The sequence below is a fragment of the Echiichthys vipera genome, assembly GCF_963691815.1.
Source record: "Echiichthys vipera genome assembly, chromosome: X".
Classification (NCBI taxonomy): Eukaryota; Metazoa; Chordata; class Actinopteri; order Perciformes; family Trachinidae; genus Echiichthys; species Echiichthys vipera.
The window spans coordinates 1017221-1036172 of record NC_139825.1 but is presented as its reverse complement, the minus strand read 5'-3'; the positions used below and the strand labels follow the sequence as shown (position 1 = coordinate 1036172).

The window sequence follows — 18952 nt, the reverse complement described above, 5'->3', positions numbered from 1 at the left end:
AAATCGTTTTTTTTGACTTAATTGAAAATATACGTTTTTTTAATAGGTTATTTAAACTTTTTTGAAAAAGCACAAAACATAGCAAGTTAAAGGAATTCGTTTTTTAACTTTATTGTAAAAATAAGTTTTCGTTCTTTTGAAAAAGAACATACAATTCCCCTCAGTCAGGTCTCAGTCCTTTATATACAGTTAGTGTATCTTACAGTTAATTTAGTCCTGAATATTGTGACATTACAAAGATGAAAATTAAAATCAAATATTACAATGTGGATGTTTTAGTGAAGATAAAGATCTGCAAAGTTTTAATGGAAACAAAAATTAAATGCAACTTTAATAAACAAAAATTTAAAAGCCCTTTATAACAGGGTGACATGAAATTTCAAAATAAAAGTAGTGGGCTGTAGGAAAGGACGATACTTAGTCAGTCCACGAGCACAACAGTCCTGTAACTACCAATAAATACTAATAAAATTGAAAAATATATAAATTTATATTAATAAATGACCATATGTAATGTGAAAGGTCAGTTAATTTTAAAGAAATCACAAAATGGAAACTGTAAATGTTAAAGCAGACAAATTGTGAGATGGTGCAGAGTTTGACCAGCAGACACGAGTATGGATTAACAAAGTTTAGTTTAATAGCCTTTTAATATTGATTTCATGATCCAATTTTAGAATTCAATAATCAATAATCATCCAGGCAACAATACATAAAAGTTATTTTGTCACTTTTTACTTCAATCTTAATGAGGCAAAGTTAACCAGTTTGTAATCTTTCATTCATCTTCAACCGCTTGTCCCTGTCAGGGTGCGGGGGGGCTGGAGCCGATCTAGCTTTTTTTATTTAGTCTATTTAAATGGTAATAATGAAACATCAAAAAAGTCTTTATGGCACACTGAAACCATTCTGGACAGAATTCTGGGACTTTTGGCGGCAGGATGGATCAAAACATGATGCGGTTTGCGTGTTATTTATCAAGGCAGTGGCTGTGAAGATGGAGATAGAGTTGTTTCTTTGTTAGAAGCTGCAGTTTCTTCCTCTTGAAGTCTGTGGGCCTTTTGTACAGTTCCATGACAATGGGGCCCAAGGCAAAACATTTAGTGCCGGTGAAGCTCTTTTTAGGTTTGTAGTGCTTGAATTCAAAGAAGATAGCTGCTCCTTCTGGTAACTTCTCCACATGTCTCTGGATCTCCACGTCACACTGGAGTGAATGTAGGTGTCTTCCTTCCTGGAGGCCACAGGGGTGTCCTGCACTGGGTTCACATCTACACCGTTCAAATCTTTAACACCAATAGTCATGTATGGTAAGGCAATATACCAGTTTCTACCAATCTGGATCTGAATGATGAACACTGACATTTTACCTCAGGCAAAAGCACGTTAAAGACAAAGGCAACAGAATCTACATGTTGTCTTGCTCCTGGTGTATCTTTAAGGATTCCAAAAAGAAAAGAGACCACTTCATCAAGCTGCGTGTCATCATCAAAGTAGATGGTGGCCGTTTGCTTTTTTCCTTCCCACAGCAAATGCAGATAGCCGGTGGTGATGGCCTGCAAATAAACATCACTTTAAAATTACATGGCATTGTTCATCTTCTGATAAATGCTTTAAGATGGACATCCAATGAATGCCATAACTGGTAATGAATTTAGTGCCATATAGATACCTCAAGGTGTTGTCTTAGTTTAGTGTTCCCTGTTATGAAGTCAATCAGTACTGAACACTGTTGTTTCCGCTTCTCCTGTGCCTTTTCTACCATTTCCTGTAATTTCATAGAGCAAATATTAAAATTATACTTAGCGCAGTTGATTCCACATACTTAGATGGCTTTTTACTGACCTCTAGTCTATTCATGCTCCCTTAGATCCATTGTCCTAAAAGTAAACATTTTAAAATTTAGTTATGTTTAGTAAATGCTTGATATAAATTAGGGAGACAAGATAGCATGCTTGATACTAATAACTGAATCACATACTAACCAACTCAGCCAGGTTGATTGTGCATGGCCTCTTTAAGTCACTGTGCTCCCTGATGACGTGGTCATCCTGTGTTAGCTCCTGTTGGCCACATTTATGATGTAATGAACTTTTAGCAATGTCAAGAAAATTTACATTACTACCACTATTTAAAATTGTAAAAAACACAGTTTCTTAAACAAATAATGTCTCAAACCTTTCCATTTTTGTACTCCGCTTGGCTTGTCACCTCCTCCTGGACATTAAAAACAGTTGTGTCTTTTTGAGGAAAGTATTTATTTTTTTACTATGTCAAAATGTTAGAAATCAATCAGTTATGGTGATTAACATACATAGCCTTTTATAATATTGGACCCTTAATTCACCTCTCTTTCGTTTTAGTCTAAAGACTGGTGGAAGAAGACCATTCAGCATGCTTTCTGCCTCCTTGGAAAAATGGGCAAACCTTCTGCCATGTCTGTAGAACAAACAAATAGTCAAAATATGACAGACAAAAACAGACACAGACCCCTCCAGGTGCAGGTTTTCCACTAGCACTGCACACCACCATCTCCATAGAGCTGGCATGTCATCCTAAAGGAAGAACATTGCCACAAATACAAAGTGCATGTTTGTATTTTTCTATGTTGTACGGTAACCTCGTGATTCCAAAGAGATATTATTTCTGTTTGATAATGTCTACTTACAACAGTGAAGTCAAATGGTGCATCCATATATGGGTTAAAGAGAAATATGCCGAGGCTGGCTTGTCTTTTCATCATTGTGGTGCTCATGGTTTTCATTAGCACTGGCAGTTTAATAAGCCTTTAGCGGCCGACACAACAATCTCAGCGCAGGAAAATCCCTTACACATCTCACAGGTTGCAAAAAAACTTTATCAGAAATGTCTTTGCCACAGAGTGACAGCACTATCCTCAAATTCCCGCGCATCAAAGATTGCTATTTAGCTCGTAGCTAGCAACATTATCAACATAGCAAAGCTTATGTTGTTTTTAAACGTCTCCATTATCTTCATCACGTTCAGCCGTGTCAGCGAGTTCGCTAAAATTCCCGCCTACTTACTGATCTCATACCTCACTTCCGTCAAGCAAGGGGCTTTGTCAAGTGAGGGGCTTGTGCTCCGGGTCTGCAGCTGGATTCTACTCAAAAATTCACCTCCCACCGGAGCTCTTCAGCCTCCGCTCCACCCAACGCTGAACATGCTGCAGCTAACGTTAGCACAGACAACGCCGAACATGCTGCAGCTAACGTTAGCACAGACAAAGCTGAACATGCTGCAGCTAACGTTAGCACAGACAACACTGAACACACTGCAGCTAACGTTAGCACAGACAAAGCTGAACATGCTGCAGCTAACGTTAGCACAGACAACACTGAACACACTGCAGCTAACGTTAGCACAGACAACGCTCCTAGGAGGGACTGTCATTAGTTGATGGATCATATCTGTTTCTGTTTTTGAAAACAAAAGCACTCTATGTTAAACTGTTATTCTAAATATTTTTCTAATGTTAGTTTTCCACTTTTCTTGGATATACTGTACTGAGCACTGTTTTTTTTAAATAATATATATATAGTCACATCAAAATCCATTTAAATTGAAAAATGTTGCTACTTGTGTCAAATATTGATATGCGATTAAATAATTACAAAGCCTCTAATTGATTAGATCTTTTTTAATTGTGTCCCACTATTAGTAATAATATCTATAGTAATATATATAGTGCCTATAGAAAGTTCTGAGTCCCTTTTGAAATAGTCACTTTTTGTTTTACAGCCTGAAATGATTATACATAAAAATAGATTTTCCCAGCATGATTTACACATTTAGCCTTACAACATTCTAGTGAATTAAAGAAAAATTAAAAACTAGAATATCAGGGTTGGAAAAGTGATGAGTCCCCAGATGTAACACTCTGCGGTGGCACCTTTTGCTTTAATTACAGCCATCAGTCTGTTTGGATTTGTCTCTACTAGCTTTGTGCACTTAGATTGGGAAATATTTCCCCATTCTTCCTGCAGAACTGTTAGAGTTCAGTCAGATTCTGTGGTGAGTGGTGTTGGACTGCACTGTTCAAGTCCAGCCATCTTTTTTACATGTCATTAGATATATTTGTATTGTATTATAGTCATTTATTTTGATATATATTTGCTTTTTCCACTTATTAGATATATTTGTATTGTATTATAGTCTTTTATTTTGACATATATTTGCTTTTTTCACCTATTAGATATATTTGTATTGTATTATAGGTAAGTAAGTATTAGTTTATTTAAAAGGGGACAATGCAATTTCATAAAACACATGATTACACATGGTTATAAAAGCCAGAATTAGCCAGAAGGGTAGTGTTCATCTGTAGTCCCCTGGCCATGATGTAAAAAGGCAATAAAATTACAATATAAAAAAGAAAAAAGAAAAAGAGAGAAGAAAAAAAGCACACAATACATGTACAATATAATACAAAATACATATGCAAACACCTACAATACAATTAAGAAAAAATACAACATCACAACTTAACATTTTATCATAACATCAAAACATCACAACAGGCTTATCTTTTAGTGTTGATAAGCCACATTTTCAGGTTTTTTGTGAAGGCCTAGGTTTTTTATCCATAACTTGTAAGTGCTTGCTTGTACAAGATTTCAATTTTTTATTTTTTCTTTACTCAAGTTAACTCATTTTAAGCAATAGTTGAAGTGGCTTAAAATCATTGAATGCTAATACATTTCTGCGGATTCATTTTGAATTGCTTTAAAGGAAAGCTGTGAATCTATTATTATCCCAAGATATTTATATTGGCTTGCAATTTGAATTCTTTCTCCATTAACATGTATGTCGGGGTCAGATGATACTCTATTTGTTTTAGTGAAATAAATGCCTACAGTTTTAGAAATGTTTAGCTGCAAACAGCACTCCTGCAACCAAGTTGTAACACAGGACATTGTTTTAATGAGTTTAGAGGCAACAGCGTCTTTGGGGTGACCATGAACAAAGAAAACCGTGTCGTCTGCATACATTAAGCACTCAGATTCAGAACAAACAGTGGGCAAATCATAAATATAAAGACTAAATTAAAGGGGGCCTAATATTGACCCCTGGGGGACTCCGGAGGTTAGCCTAAGAGAGTCAGATCTGCAGTTGTTAACTAATACAGATTGTGTTCGATCATGCCGATATGAATCAATCCAGCTCATGGTGTTTTGAGACAAGTTAAATTTTGAGAGCTTGGAAAAAAGAACAGAATGATTTACTGTATCAAAGTGATTTAATTAAATTGATAACTCTAGTCTCAGTAATATTTGTAATGGTAAAGGACTGCATTGCAGACAATGCAGGGTATTCCCTCCTTTGTTTTACTGTAAACATATCAGAAATTTCTGACACAGACTCAATGAAGTAGTTGTTGAAAGCATCAGCCACCTCAAAACCTCAAAGCATCACTTGAGGTTCTGACAAGATATTTCCATTTAATTGAATTTACATTAATTTTGTTTTGGGTTTTTTTGGGAATCACCCAATAGTTTTTTAATATAATTCCAGGTTACTTTAGAATTCCCCCTCGCATTATTCAAGGCAGTAATAAATATAACAAAATAAGTAACAAAATAAAGTGGTGTCTGTAATTTGATTGACAACTTCAAAGAGTGATCTCGTTCTTTCGTGAGTTTCAGAATACGTTTATTTAACCAGGGAAGGCCATTCTTTCTAGCTTTTAGTTTAATTATCCGTGTAAAAATTTTTTGGCCATATTATAACAATCCACATCTAAATTTTTGCCAGTGAGCAATTCATCCCAGTTTACTTCTTTGATTGAATCTTGGAAGTTGTTCCTGTTTTGGTATCCCATAGAGTTCAATGGCAGCCAAGGGTTTGAAGCGATTTTTATTTAATTTTCTTGTGACCATTATAAGATTGTGATCTGACATTAAGATCCTCTCTGGCCTATTAGTAAAAGTTAAATCAATCTGGGTGCTGGTGGAGTATGTAATTCTTGTAGGGCCGTTAATTACCTGAGTCATATCCATATCATCCAAAGCCTTTTTCAATTTTTTCCTAACTTTGTTAACTACCCAATTACCATTTAAGTCGCCCATTATTATCACCTCTTTAGCAAGATTGAGTCGTTTCAATAAAATTTACAGCTTTTCAAAAAAATCCACATTTGAAGAAGGAGGCCTATAAATAACCAGAAGAATAAAAGACATTTGCTAAAAATTCTAATCCATTCTCATCTGTGACATGTATCTCATTACAATCAAAAGTGTCCTTGGCATAAATTACTACAACTCCTCCCTTAGAACCCTGTCTATCTTTTCTAAAAAAAAAAAGAAAAGTATAACCAGTTACAGAAAGTATTGCTGAAGGCGAAGATTCACGAAGCCACGTCTCAGATAGGCAAAGGAAGTCAATATTAGAGTATTATAGTAATTTATTTTGATATAGATTTGCTTTTTTACTTGTTATTTGATGTGTTTGTGTTGCATTATAGTCATTTATTTTGACATAGCTGCCTATATCTCTATAATTTCCACAACTACGAAGTCACAGGGGAAAGTAATCAAACCCCGAATGATGCGCCGAAGCCGAGGATGGCTGACAACAGTGCACCCACTGACACCGCCGGTGGGGGGGAAGCATCATCAAAGTTAATAACACATCCAACATTTATTTATTTTTATTAAGTTTTTTTATTTCATGAAATTGTACGGTTTTAAAATTGTACTGTTGTCAACCATCCTCGGCTTCGGCACATCATTCGAAGTTCGATTGCTTTCCCTGCGACCTCTGTGACGTAATTTCAACACTTTTTCTGCTCGTACCCACAACCTGAATTCCTGTTAAATAAATAAACATTCCTCCAGCCTCTCATGAAATTAAAAACTATATAAAAATAAATAAATGTTGGATGTGTTATTAACTTTGATGATGCTTCCCCTGAGTTACCGGCGGTGTCAGTGCACTGTTTTCAGCCATCCATGGCTTCGGCGCATCATTCGGGGTTCGATTACTTCCCCCTGTGACTTCGTAGTTGTGGAAATTATAGAGATATAGGCAGCTATTCTGTAATAAATGACTATAATGCAATACAAATACATCAAATACGTAAAAAAAAAAGCAAATCTATATCAAAATAAATGACTATAATACAGTATAAATATATCTAATAAGTGAAAAAAGCAATGCCTGGTCAGATGCGTACATGAACTGATGAAGCCTCTTGGATGAGAGGTGAAACGTCTTCCTAGACAAATAACCATGTCCAGTTGCTTTTGACTTAAATTGCTTTGAGGATAACGATGACCTGGACAAATAAGAACATTCACAGGCATATTGAAGACATGTTGTGTGGCCGCTAGGTGGCAGCCTGTAGACAGAGAGCAGAGGAAGCATCACAGTAGAGAAAGAGAAGACGTAAACATGGCGGCCCCGAGACTCCTCAGGAAGGCACAGTTATTAAAACAGGGAGCAGAAGCCCGGGTGTACCGGGCGGAATTTCTGGGAAAGCCGACTATTGTGAAAGAAAGGTTCCCAAAACGCTACAGATACCCGGTGCTGGACGACAAACTGACCCAGCGGAGGACGGTGCAGGAGGTCCGCTCCATTCTGCGCTGCCGGAGAGCAGGCAAGTTTTTCTCGGTCATCTCCCGGGCTACGCTGACTGTAGGCCTGGTAATGAAACTAGGCATGAAAGTATAGACTAATATTTTTTTTTTATTATGTGTACTCATTAATTTGGTTAAGCAGCCACAGATGCGTCATTGTAGCATTTAAACCGCAAAATTCTGACGTGTCCACACTGACAAGTGATGATATCTTCAGATAGCTTGTTTTGTCTTAATAACAGAATATAATATAATATACACACACATTATATGTAAATGTCTATATACACACCAGAAAACACTTTCAAGTTTAAATGAGTTGCTTTTGTATGTTTAGAGCTCAACATCCAGTCTCCTTCATCTTCTCTTTTCCTCAGGCATATCTGCCCCTGTAGTCTATTTTGTGGACTACACATCCAACTGTATCTTCATGGAGGAAATTGTGGGTTCCTCGACCGTGCGTGACCACGTCGCATCCCCCCAGCAGTCCGACTCCTGTAAGGAGCTGGAGCGGCTGGTTGAGAGGGTGGGGCAGATCCTGGCCAAAATGCACGACGAGGACGTTATCCACGGAGACCTGACCACCTCCAACATGCTGCTGAGGTGCAGCCTGGAGGACGGGGAGTCTGACCTGTTCCTCATCGACTTTGGTCTGAGCTACATCTCTGCTCTGCCGGAGGATAAGGGGGTGGATTTGTACGTGCTGGAGAAGGCTTTTCTTAGTACACACCCCAACACAGAGGCGCTGTTTGAGAGGCTGCTGAAGAGCTATGCAGCGTCATCAAAAAACTCCACAGCTGTCATTAAAAAGCTCGATGAAGTTCGGTTGAGAGGCAGGAAGAGATCCATGGTGGGTTGATGATCCATTCTGCCTCTGGAAATATTTTTTTCTGAAAATGTTCTAACGATAAAAAACAAGTGTCATTAAATAAATAAATAAATAATGTCATACATGACTACATAATTGTTAGTAACACACATCATCTTCCTTAAATTCATTAATGCTGATATTGGGGCACCATGTACTAAGAATCTACAGAGAAGTTATCAATGTTAGTGCCTGAAGCCTCGCTTTACTACAGAGCAACATTAAAGGAAGCATGCATGGCTTTCATATTTTTCTAAGTTACTTAGTATTATATGTTAATATTTATAGGTATGTTTTCTGTTGGTGAAACAAGTGTTATACACAAGGGTGAAAGTAAGCCGGTACTGGCCTGTACGCCGTACCACTAAAAGATTTGGAGGGGGTACGCCGTACGGGAAAGAACAATATACTGTGTCTAAAAAAAAAATGCACTTTCAGCATGACAACACACCTGCTAACATCACAAAACCAGAAGCAACAGGTTTTCCACAAAATACATTGCATATAAGTTGTTCTGAATTGTTTCTGAACCTACAGTGCAGCGTTTCACTCAACAGACAAGGAGCGAGATAGCGCACATACTGCTTAACCATCCTGCGCCAACGTGAGCAGCTGGTTTCCAAAGTGTTTTAGGAGTCTCCCAAATAATAAAAACATATACAGACAAATATGTTGATGTTTCAATCATCTGTTTGTATGTGTGCAGTGTTTCCCTGGACAGGCACCGAGCGGGCAGCGCGTGCACAGCTTAACCAGATCTTGTGCCAACTTCCACAGCTGGTAATCAAAGTGTTTTAGCAGACAGATGTTTGTTGCAAAGTCTGAGACTTTCACACTAGTAGTGTGATAAAACGTACTAGTGATAAGAAGTCCTGGTGAATGCTTGATAAATATACGATAAATAATGAAGTGTAGTTTTTGGCGCGCCGTTAGACCTGGGCATTCAGGGCTACTTTGCCGTCAGAAAAAAATAAAACAACAAAATGACTATAAAAAATAGCCCAGTAGAGTAGACCTTTATGTGGCTGCATTACCAGCTGCCACAGATGCAACATTGTAGCATTTAAACCCCAAAACTCTGACTTGTCCACACTGACAAGTGATGACTTCAAAATCAAACTTAAAGCAGACTGACTTGATAACTTCAGAATCAGACTTAAAGCAGACTGACTTGATAACTTCACTTCAATTCAATTCAATTTTATTTATTGTGCCAAATCATAACAAAAGTTATCTCAGGACACTTTACAAACTAGGTAAAGACCACACTCTATGATAAACATTGACCCAACAATTCCCCCGTAGAGTACGGTGGCAACGAAAACCTTCCCTATTACAAGCAGGAACGTCAGACAGACCCAGCTCTGTGGAGGACGGCCATCTGTCTTGACCGGTTGGGGAGGACGAAAAGGAGGGAGAAAAGACGGACAGATGGACAGAGAAAGACACACTTCCAGTAACTATAATAATATCTATAGTAATGTGAATATGACTTATATGTTATGGCAGTTAATACAGCAGAAATGTAGAAACAAGCACAGCTAAGGTCATAGATTATAATAGTAGCAGGAAGCGTCATGTAGGACCAAGGCAGCAGGCACCACCACGATCAGCAGAGACCTGCGAGACGACAAAGCACAAACAACTCCGGGGAAGAAGTTGAATTAGTAACATGCATTGGTGAGACATGAATGATACAGACAGAGAGGAGAGAAGCGCAGAGTATCTGGGAAAGTATTATCCCCCGGCAGACTAGGCCTATAGCAGCATAATTAAGCAGAACAAAATCAGCTTAAAAATAACATTGCTAAGGGCTCGTAAGCCCTAGCTGTAAGCTTTATCAAAAAGGAAAGTTTTAAATTTACTCTTAAATATGGGGACAGTGTCTGTATTCCGAATAACACTTGGGAGTTGGTTCCACAGGAGAGGAGCTTGGTAGCTGAAGGCTCTGCATCCCATTCTACTTTTGGAGACTCTAGGAACGACAAGTAGCCCTGCATTCTCAGAGCGCAGCTATCTAGTCTGGTAATACGGTACTATGAGCTCTTTAAGATACGATGGAGCCTGACCAATAAGAGCTTTGTAGGTAAGGAGAAGGATTTTAAATTCTATTCTAGATTTTACAGGTAGCCAGTGCAGAGAAGCTAATACAGGAGAAATATGTTCTCTTCGATTTGTTTAGTTAGTACACGAGCTGCAGCATTTTGGACCAACTGGAGACTCTTAACAGACTTATTGAAGCAGCCTGATAATAAGGAGTTGCAGTAGTCCAGCCTAGAAGTAACAAATGCATGGACTAGTTTTTCTGCATCTTTCTGAGACACAATGTTCCTAATTTTCGCAATATTACGCAGGTGAAAATATGCAGTCCTTGTCGTAAATTTTATGTGAGAATCGAAGGACATATCCTGATCAAAAATAACACCCAGATTCCTGACTGTGGTGCTGGAGGACAACACAACATCATCCAGAGTAACAATGTCTTTAGCTATTGAGTTTCGGAGGCCTTTGGGGCCAAGTACAATGACTTATCAATGTTGTACAATGTTTTATCTGAGTTTAACATCAGAAAATTGCAGGTCATTCAGCTTTTTATTTCCTTAATGCACATTTGAAGTTCATCTAACTGATGGATCGACAAATATAATTGTGTATCATCAGCATAACAATGAAAGTTTATGGAGTGCTTCCTTATAATATTGCCTAAGAGAAGCATATATAAGGTGAATAGAATCGGTCCAAGGACAGAACCCTGTGGGACTCCGTGACTAACTTTAGTGTGCATGGAGGATTTGTCATTAACATGTACAAACTGAGATCTATCTAATAAATATGACTTAAACCAGCTCAGTGCGGTTCCTTTAATGCCAATTAGATGCTCCAGTGTCTGTAGCAGGATGTGATGGTCAATAGTGTTGAAGGCAGCACTAAGATCTAGTAAGACAAGCACAGAGACAAGTCCTTTGTCTGAAGCTACTAGAAGGACTTTGTATTTTTTACCAGTGCTGTCTCAGTGCTATGATTAATTCTAAATCCTGACTGGAAGTCCTCAAATAACTCATTATTATGTAAAAAGTCGCACAGCTGATTGGCGACTAATTTCTCGAGGATCTTATAGAGAAAGGGAAGGTTAGATATATGTCAATAGTTGGCTAATACCTCTAGATCAAGGCTGGGCTTTTTAAGAAGAGGTTTAATTACAGTTACTTTAAAAGACTGTGGTACATAACCTGCTGATAAAGACATGTTAACCATATCTAATACAGGAGTGCTAACTATAGGTAACACTTCTTTAAGTAACCTCGTTGGGATAGAGTCTAGGAGACAAGTAGAAGGCTTTGAGGCTGAAATAGTACATGTTAATTTGTTGAGGTCGACTGTAGAAAAGCAGTCCAAGAACATATCAGGTCGTACAGTTGGTTCCTGGGTTCCTGGGTTTGAAGAAAAATCTGTGCCAAGCGAGTTGATTTTGTCTCTAATAGTTATAATTTTGTCATTAAATAAGGTCATGAAGTCGTTACTACTGAGGGTTATAGGAATACATGGCTCAATAGAGCTGTGGCTCTCTGTCAGCCTGGCTACAGTGCTAAAAAGAAATCTAGGATTGTTCTTATTCTCCTCTATTAAAGATGAGTAATAGGCTGCTCTGGCATTACGGAGGGCCTTCCTATATGTTTTTAGACTTTCATGCCAAGCTAAGCGAGATTCTTCCATTTTGTAGAGCGCCATTTACTTTCTAATTTTCGCGATACTTGTTTTAATTCACGGGTTTGTGAGTTATACCATGGAGCTAACTTCCTCTGTTTAATTATCTTCTTTTTTAACGGAGCAACAGAGTCGAGTGTTGTTTGTAGTGAGCCTGCAACACTGTCAACAAGGTGATCAATTTCAGAGAAACTAACGTTAATGTAGGAATCTTGAATATTAGGATAAGGCATTAAATTAAATGCAGATGGAATCGATTCCTTAAATTTAGTTATAGCACTATCAGATAAACATCTAGTGTAGAAACTTTTGCCTAGAGGTGAGTAGTCCTGTAATATGAATTCAAAAGTTATTAAATAATGTTCTGATAAAATAGTATTCTGTGGAAAGACTATTAAGTAATTGATTGCCACACCATAAGCCAAAACAAGGTCGAGGGTGTGATTTAAACAGTGAGTAGGTTTATGTACACTCTGACTAAAACCAATTGAATCTAATAGACAGCAGTACTAAGGCTATTATTAACAACGTCCACATGAATATTAAAATCTCCTAAAATGATTACTTTATCAAATTTAAGGACTAAATTTGACAGAAACTCTGAGAATTCAGACAGAAATTCAGAGTACGAACCAGGAGCACAGTACACTTTAACAAGTATAATTGGCTGCACAGTTTTCCAGGTTGAATGAGAAAGACAAAGAACAGGACTTTCAAATGAGTTATAATTTAGTTTAGGTTTAGGGTTTATTAATAGGCCTGAGTCATAAATAGCTGCAACGCCTCCTCCTCGGCCACTGCCTCGAGGAATATGAGTATTAATATGACTGGGAGGAGTGGATTCATTTAGGCTAACATATTCTTCAGGACACAGCCAGGTTTCAGTCAGACAGAGTAAATCAATATGGTTATCTGATATCAAATCTTTTACTAATACAGCTTTAGATGACAGAGATCTGATGTTTAAAAGTCCACATTTTATTTTCTGATTTTGTTGCATTATCTCAGATTTGGTGTTGATTTGTATGTAAGTTTTTCTGTATAGTGCCTCTTCTGTTCATTTTCGATCTGGTTAATTTAGATGATCTTGGGGCACACAGCGTTTGTATACTATACTGAGCTGGAAAATGCCCCACAGGGAGCGCAGAGAGGTGTGTTAGACTGCCACTCTGCTTCCTGGGCACCTGTGATAAGGTGTATTAAACTGTGACTGTGCTTCCTGATCCCAACACTGGGTTGGCATGGTTTTAGATCGCTAACAACTGCGTCCAGGTTATTAGATATGAGAGCAGCACCCTCCAAAGTAGGATGAATACCATCTCTCCTAATGGTACCATCCAGACAGCCAGTGATGGAATGATGACATGCGGCTATACATGTCATCGCAAGTCAAGTTGGGCAGGGGACCAGAGAAAATTACAGAGTCCGACATAGTTTTTGCCTATGCACACACCGACTCCACATTAATTTTAGTGACCTCCGATTGACGTAATCGGGTGTCATTACCGACGTGAATAACAATATTATCATATTTACGTTTATCCTTAGCCAGCAGTTTCAAATAGGACTCAATGTCGCCCACTCTGACCATTTTACTATGGTCACTGGTGTTTCTCAGAATTGAGCTGCCAATAACCAGTGTTGATTCCTCAGCATATGTGTCACTGAGTGGAGAAAACTTGTTTGAAACGTGAACGGGTGGATGGTTAACCATGGGCTTTGATTTAGAACTATGCTTTCCTCTCACAGTCACCCAGGAGGACCCTGGCTGCTCAGGGATTGCCGGGGGAGGGTCAGCAGAAGCCAAAGCTACACTATGTGGCTTCGCACCGGCTAAAGTTATAGATGGCCGGCTAGCTACCGTAGCGTAAGACTGAGCTTCCATGGTGCTGAGCCGTGCCTCTAACTCACTGAGCCTCGCCTCCAGCGCTACAAATACACTACACTTATTACATCTACCATTATCACTAAAGTAAGCAGAGTAGCTAAACATAAGACACTCCGAGCAAGAGAGAGCAGGAGAGAGAGCGGGGGAAGCCATCACCAGCCGAGAAGCTAACTTCTAAGTTAAAGTGGCTAACAGCGTGTAATGTTTAATTAGCAAGAAGGCGGCTGAAAGAAGGAGAGCTGTGAGTGCTTGAGTAGAACTAGTTGATGTTTAAATGTTAAGCGGTTACTCTCTCTCTTTCTGTTACCGTAACAACAAGCAACAAACAGAACATGACTGACACATTTACTCAAACAAAACTATAAAGACTGATCAGATAGGCAACGTTATGTTTGACACCGTCATGAAAAACTAAACATAGAGGCATCCAGGAGGACAGCTAATGTTACTCAGTCTCTTCCTGTTTATCCGTCACTACGGCAACCTCGTTATTGGTTTTGTTTTGTGAATGTACTAAAGTAGATTTAGTACATTGACCAAATAAATTTAAAAATAGACAAATAAAAAATATATTTAATACATTAACTAAATTAATTTAAAAATAAACAAATAAGAAGCAGATTTAGTACATTGACTAAATTAATTTAACAATAAAAAAACAAAAAGCAGATTTAGTACATTGACGAAATTAATTTAAAATAAAAAGTAGATTTAGTACTTTGACTAAATTAATTTAAAAATAAATAAATATAAAGCAGATTTAGTACATTGACTAAATTAAATTAAAAAAATAAATAAGAAGCACATTTAGTACAATGACTAAATTAGTTTAAAAGTACATTAATAAAAAAAGATAATTATAAAGTAATCCTGTGTTTCCACTGCAGCTTTGATACACACACTTACCAGCAGCCGCTCCTTACTCCTTCACGTGATGGCAGCCCAATCCACAGCCCAGTGATGAGTGGGTGTGTGTGTAAGGATTCTAACTTCAGAATCAAACTTAAAGCAGACTGACTTGATAACCTGAAGCAGACTGACTTGATAACTTCAGAATCAAACTAAAGCAAACTGACTTCTCATCTCATCTTCAACCCCCTATCCGGGGTCGGGTCACGGGGGCAGCAGCTCTAGCAGGGGACCCCAAACTTCCCTTTCCCAGGCCACATTAACCAGCTCTAACTGGGGGATCCCGTGGCGTTCCCAGGCCAGTGTGGAGATATAATCTTTGCACCTGGTCCTGGGTCTTCCCCTAGGCCTCCTCCCAGCTGGACGTGCCTGGATAGGGTCAGCTGTTTTTGCTATAATATTCACCACAGCGGCCAACTACAGCTTAACATTTAAACATCCACTAGTTCTACTCAAATACTCCCAGCTCTCCTTCTTTCAGCCACTTTCTCGCTAATTCCATAGTGTTAAACGTTAGACGCTGTTAGCCAGTTTAGCTTAGCAGTTAGCTTTACGGCTGGTGATGGCTTCCCCCGCTCTCTCTCCTGCTCTCTCTTGTTCAGAGTGTCGTATGTTTAGCTACTCCTCTGCCTCCTTTAGTAATTATGGTAAATGTAATAAGTGTAGTGTATTTGTAGCGTTGGAGGCAAAGCTCAGTGAGTTAGAGGCACAGCTCCGCACCATGGAAGCTCAGTTTTGTGCTACGGTAGCTAGCCGGCCATCTATATCTTTAGCTGGTGCGAAGCCACATAGTGTAGCGTTGGCTTCTGCCAGCCCTCCGCCCGGCAATCCCTGTGCAGCCAGGGTGCTCCTGGGTGACTGTGAGAGAACAGCATAGTTCTAAATCGAAGCCCATGGTTAACAATCTGCCTGTTCAAGTTTCAAACAAGTTTTCTCAACTCAGTGACACACATGCTGAGGAAACAACACTGGTTATCGGCAGCTCCATTCTGAGAAACTTGAACTTAGCGACACCAGGAACCATAGTCAAATGCGTCCCAGGGGCCAGAGCGGGCGACATTGAGTCCTATTTGAAACTGCTGGCTAAGGATAAACGTAAATATGGTAAGATTGTTATTCACGTCGGCAGTAATGACACCCGATTACATCAATCAGAAGTCACTAAAATAAATGTGAAATCAGTGTGTGCATATGCAAAAACTATGTCGGAATACATAATTTTCTCTGCTCCCCTGCCCAACTTGACTTGCGATGACATGTATAGCAGCATGTCATCATTCCGTTGCTGGCTGTCTGGATGGTGCCCGGTAAATAATGTGGGCTTCGTAGATAATTGGCAGTCTTTCTGGAAAAAAAACTGGTCTTGTTAGGAAAAATGGTATTCATCCTACTTTGGAGGGTGCCGTTCTCATATCTAAGAACCTGGACACAATTGTTAGCGGTCTAAAACCATGCCAACCCAGTGTTGGGATCAGGATGCAGAGTCGCAGTTTAATACATCTCTCTGTGGAGCACTTTCCAGCTCAGTATAGTGTACAAACGCTGTGTGCTCCATGATCATCTAATTTAACCAGATCAAAAATGAACAGAAGAAGCGTTATACAGAAAAACTTGATACAAATCAACACCAAATCTGCGATTATGCAACAAAATCAGAAAATAAAATGTGGACTTTTAAACATCAGATCTCTGTCATCTAAAGCTGTATTAGTAAATGATCTGATATCAGATAACCATATTGATTTACTCTGTCTGACTGAAACCTGGTTGTGTCATGAAGAATATGTTAGCCTAAATGAATCCACTCCTCCCAGTCATATTAATACTCATATTCCTCGAGGCAGTGGTCGAGGAGGAGGCGTTGCAGCTATTTATGACTCAGGCATATTAATAAACCCTAAACCTAAAATTAATTTTAATTAATTTGAAAGTCTTGTTCTTAGTCTTTCACATTCAACCTGGAAAACTGTGCAGTCAATTATACTTGTTATAGTGTACCATGCTCCTGGTCCATACTCTGAATTTCTATCTGAATTCTCAGTTTCTGTCAAATTTAGTCCTTAAATCTGATCAAGTAATTATTGTAGAAGATTTTAATATTCATGTGTGTGTGTTAATAACTTAACTTAACTTAACTTAATAACTAGAATTAGTATTACAGGACTACTCACCTCTGGGCAAAAGTTTCAACACTAGATGTTTATCTGATAGTGCTGTAACTATCTTAAGGAAGCCATTTCATCTGCATTTAATTTAATGCCTTATCCTAATACCTAAGATTCCTGTACTAACGTTAGTTTTGCTGAAATTGATCACCTTTTTGACAGTGTTGCAGGCTCACTACGAACAACACTCGACTATGTTGCTCCTTTATAAAAGAAGATAATGAAACAGAGGAAGTTAGCTCCGTGGTACAACTCACAAACCTGTGAATTAAAAAAAATATCCAGAAAATTGGAAAGTAAATGGCGCTCAACTAAATTGGAGGAATCTTGCTTAGTTTGGCAAGAAAGTCTAAAAACATATAGGAAGGCCCTCCGTAATGTCAGAGCAGCCTATTACTCATCTTTAATAGAGGAGAATAAGAACAATCCTAGATTTCTTTTCAGCACTGTAGCCAGGCTGACAGAGAGCCACAGCTCTATTGAGCCATGTATTCCTATAACCCTCAGGAGTAACAACTTCATGACCTTCTTTAATGACAAAATTATAACTATTAGAGACAAAATCAACTTCCTTGGCACTAATTTTTCTTCAAACCATGGAACCTTTGAAGAAAGACAAACAACTGTACAACCTGATAAATTCTTGGACTGCTGTTCTACAGTTGATCTTAACATATTAACCTCAACTATTTTGGCATCAAAGCCTTCCACTTGTCTCCTAGACTCTGCTCCAACTAGGTTACACCCACAGGGTTCTGTCCTTGGACCAATTCTATTCACCATATATATGCTTCCCTTAGGAAATATTATATGGAAGCACTCCATACATTTTCATTGTTATGCTGATGATACACAATTATATTTGTCAATCAAACCAGAAGAAACCGATCAGTTAGCTAAACTTCAAATGTGCATTAAGGAAATAAAAAGCTGTATGACCTGTAATTTTCTGATGTTAAACTGAAGTTATTGTACCTGGCCCCAAAGGCCTCCGACACTCTATAAAGATATTGTTAATCTGGATGATGTTGTGTTGGCCTCCAGCACCACAGTAAGGAATCTGGGTGTTATTTTTTTGATCAGGATATGTCCTTCGACAAGGACGGCATATTTTCACCTGCGTAATTTTGCGAAAATTAGGAATATTGTGTCTCAGAAAAATGCAGAAAAACTAGTCCATGCAAATGTTACTTCTAGGCTGGACTACTGCAACTCCTTATTATCAGGCTGCTCCAATAAGTCTGTTAAGAGTCTCCAGTTGGTCCAAAATGCTGCAGCTCGTGTACTAACTAAACAAATCGATGATAACATATTTCTCCTGTATTAGCTTCTTTGCACTGGCTACCTGTAAAATCTAGAATAGAATTTAAAATCCTTCTCCTTACCTACAAAGCTCTTATTGGTCAGGCTCCGTCGTATCTTAAAGAGCTCATAGTACTCTGTTGTTCCTAGAGTCTCCAAAAGTAGGATGGGAGGCAGAGCCTTCAGCTACCAAGCTCCTCTCCTATGGAACCAACTCCCAAGTGTTATTGGGGAGGCAGACACTGTCCCCATATTTAAGAGTAAACTTAAAACTTAAAAATAACACCATAGCTAGGGGCTTGTGATGATTGTGTCAGGACAGATGACTGTAGCTTACTCTGTAAAGTGTCCTGAGATGACTTTTGTTATGATTTGGCACTGTAAATTAAATTGAATTGAATCTTATTGAATTGAATTGAATTTAATGTCCTTGGTGATCCAGTGTTTATTGTTGGCGTCCGAGCTGGGACATTTCAGTCCACCCAAAAATTAATGTAGTCTGTGATGCACTCAATGAGCCCAT

General features: G+C 38.5%; 1 protein-coding gene and 1 long non-coding RNA gene across 3 annotated transcripts; one reads left to right on the top strand and one right to left on the bottom strand.

The window, feature by feature from the left end:
• Nucleotides 1-731: 731 nt before the first annotated feature.
• LOC310965271 lies at nt 732-2984 on the bottom strand. 2 transcript variants are annotated; one of them, XR_014593776.1, is made up of 5 exons: nt 2666-2984; nt 1983-2436; nt 1843-1877; nt 1670-1765; nt 732-1553 (listed from the first exon to the last, which is right to left on the bottom strand). It is a non-coding gene; the product is annotated as an uncharacterized lncRNA (long non-coding RNA). The 2 variants fall into 2 exon arrangements; XR_014593777.1 differs by lacking the exon at nt 2666-2984 and having other exon boundaries at nt 1983-2060; nt 2176-2212.
• Nucleotides 2985-7401: 4417 nt separating this feature from the next.
• Nucleotides 7402-8668, top strand: tp53rk (TP53 regulating kinase). Its single transcript, XM_083939489.1, has 2 exons — nt 7402-7612; nt 7970-8668. Exons 1-2 carry the CDS (start codon nt 7408-7410, stop codon nt 8449-8451), a joined length of 687 nt encoding a protein of 228 aa, XP_083795615.1. The 5' UTR covers nt 7402-7407; the 3' UTR covers nt 8452-8668.
• The last annotated feature ends 10284 nt before the right edge of the window (nt 8669-18952 follow it).

Coding starts and splice junctions, on each gene's coding strand:
- tp53rk (XM_083939489.1), top strand. CDS start 7,408: ATGGCGGCCCCGAGACTCCTCAGGAAGGCACAGTTATTAAAACAGGGA. Junction 7,613..7,969: donor TCTGCGCTGCCGGAGAGCAG/GCAAGTTTTTCT, acceptor TCTTTTCCTCAG/GCATATCTGCCCCTGTAGTC.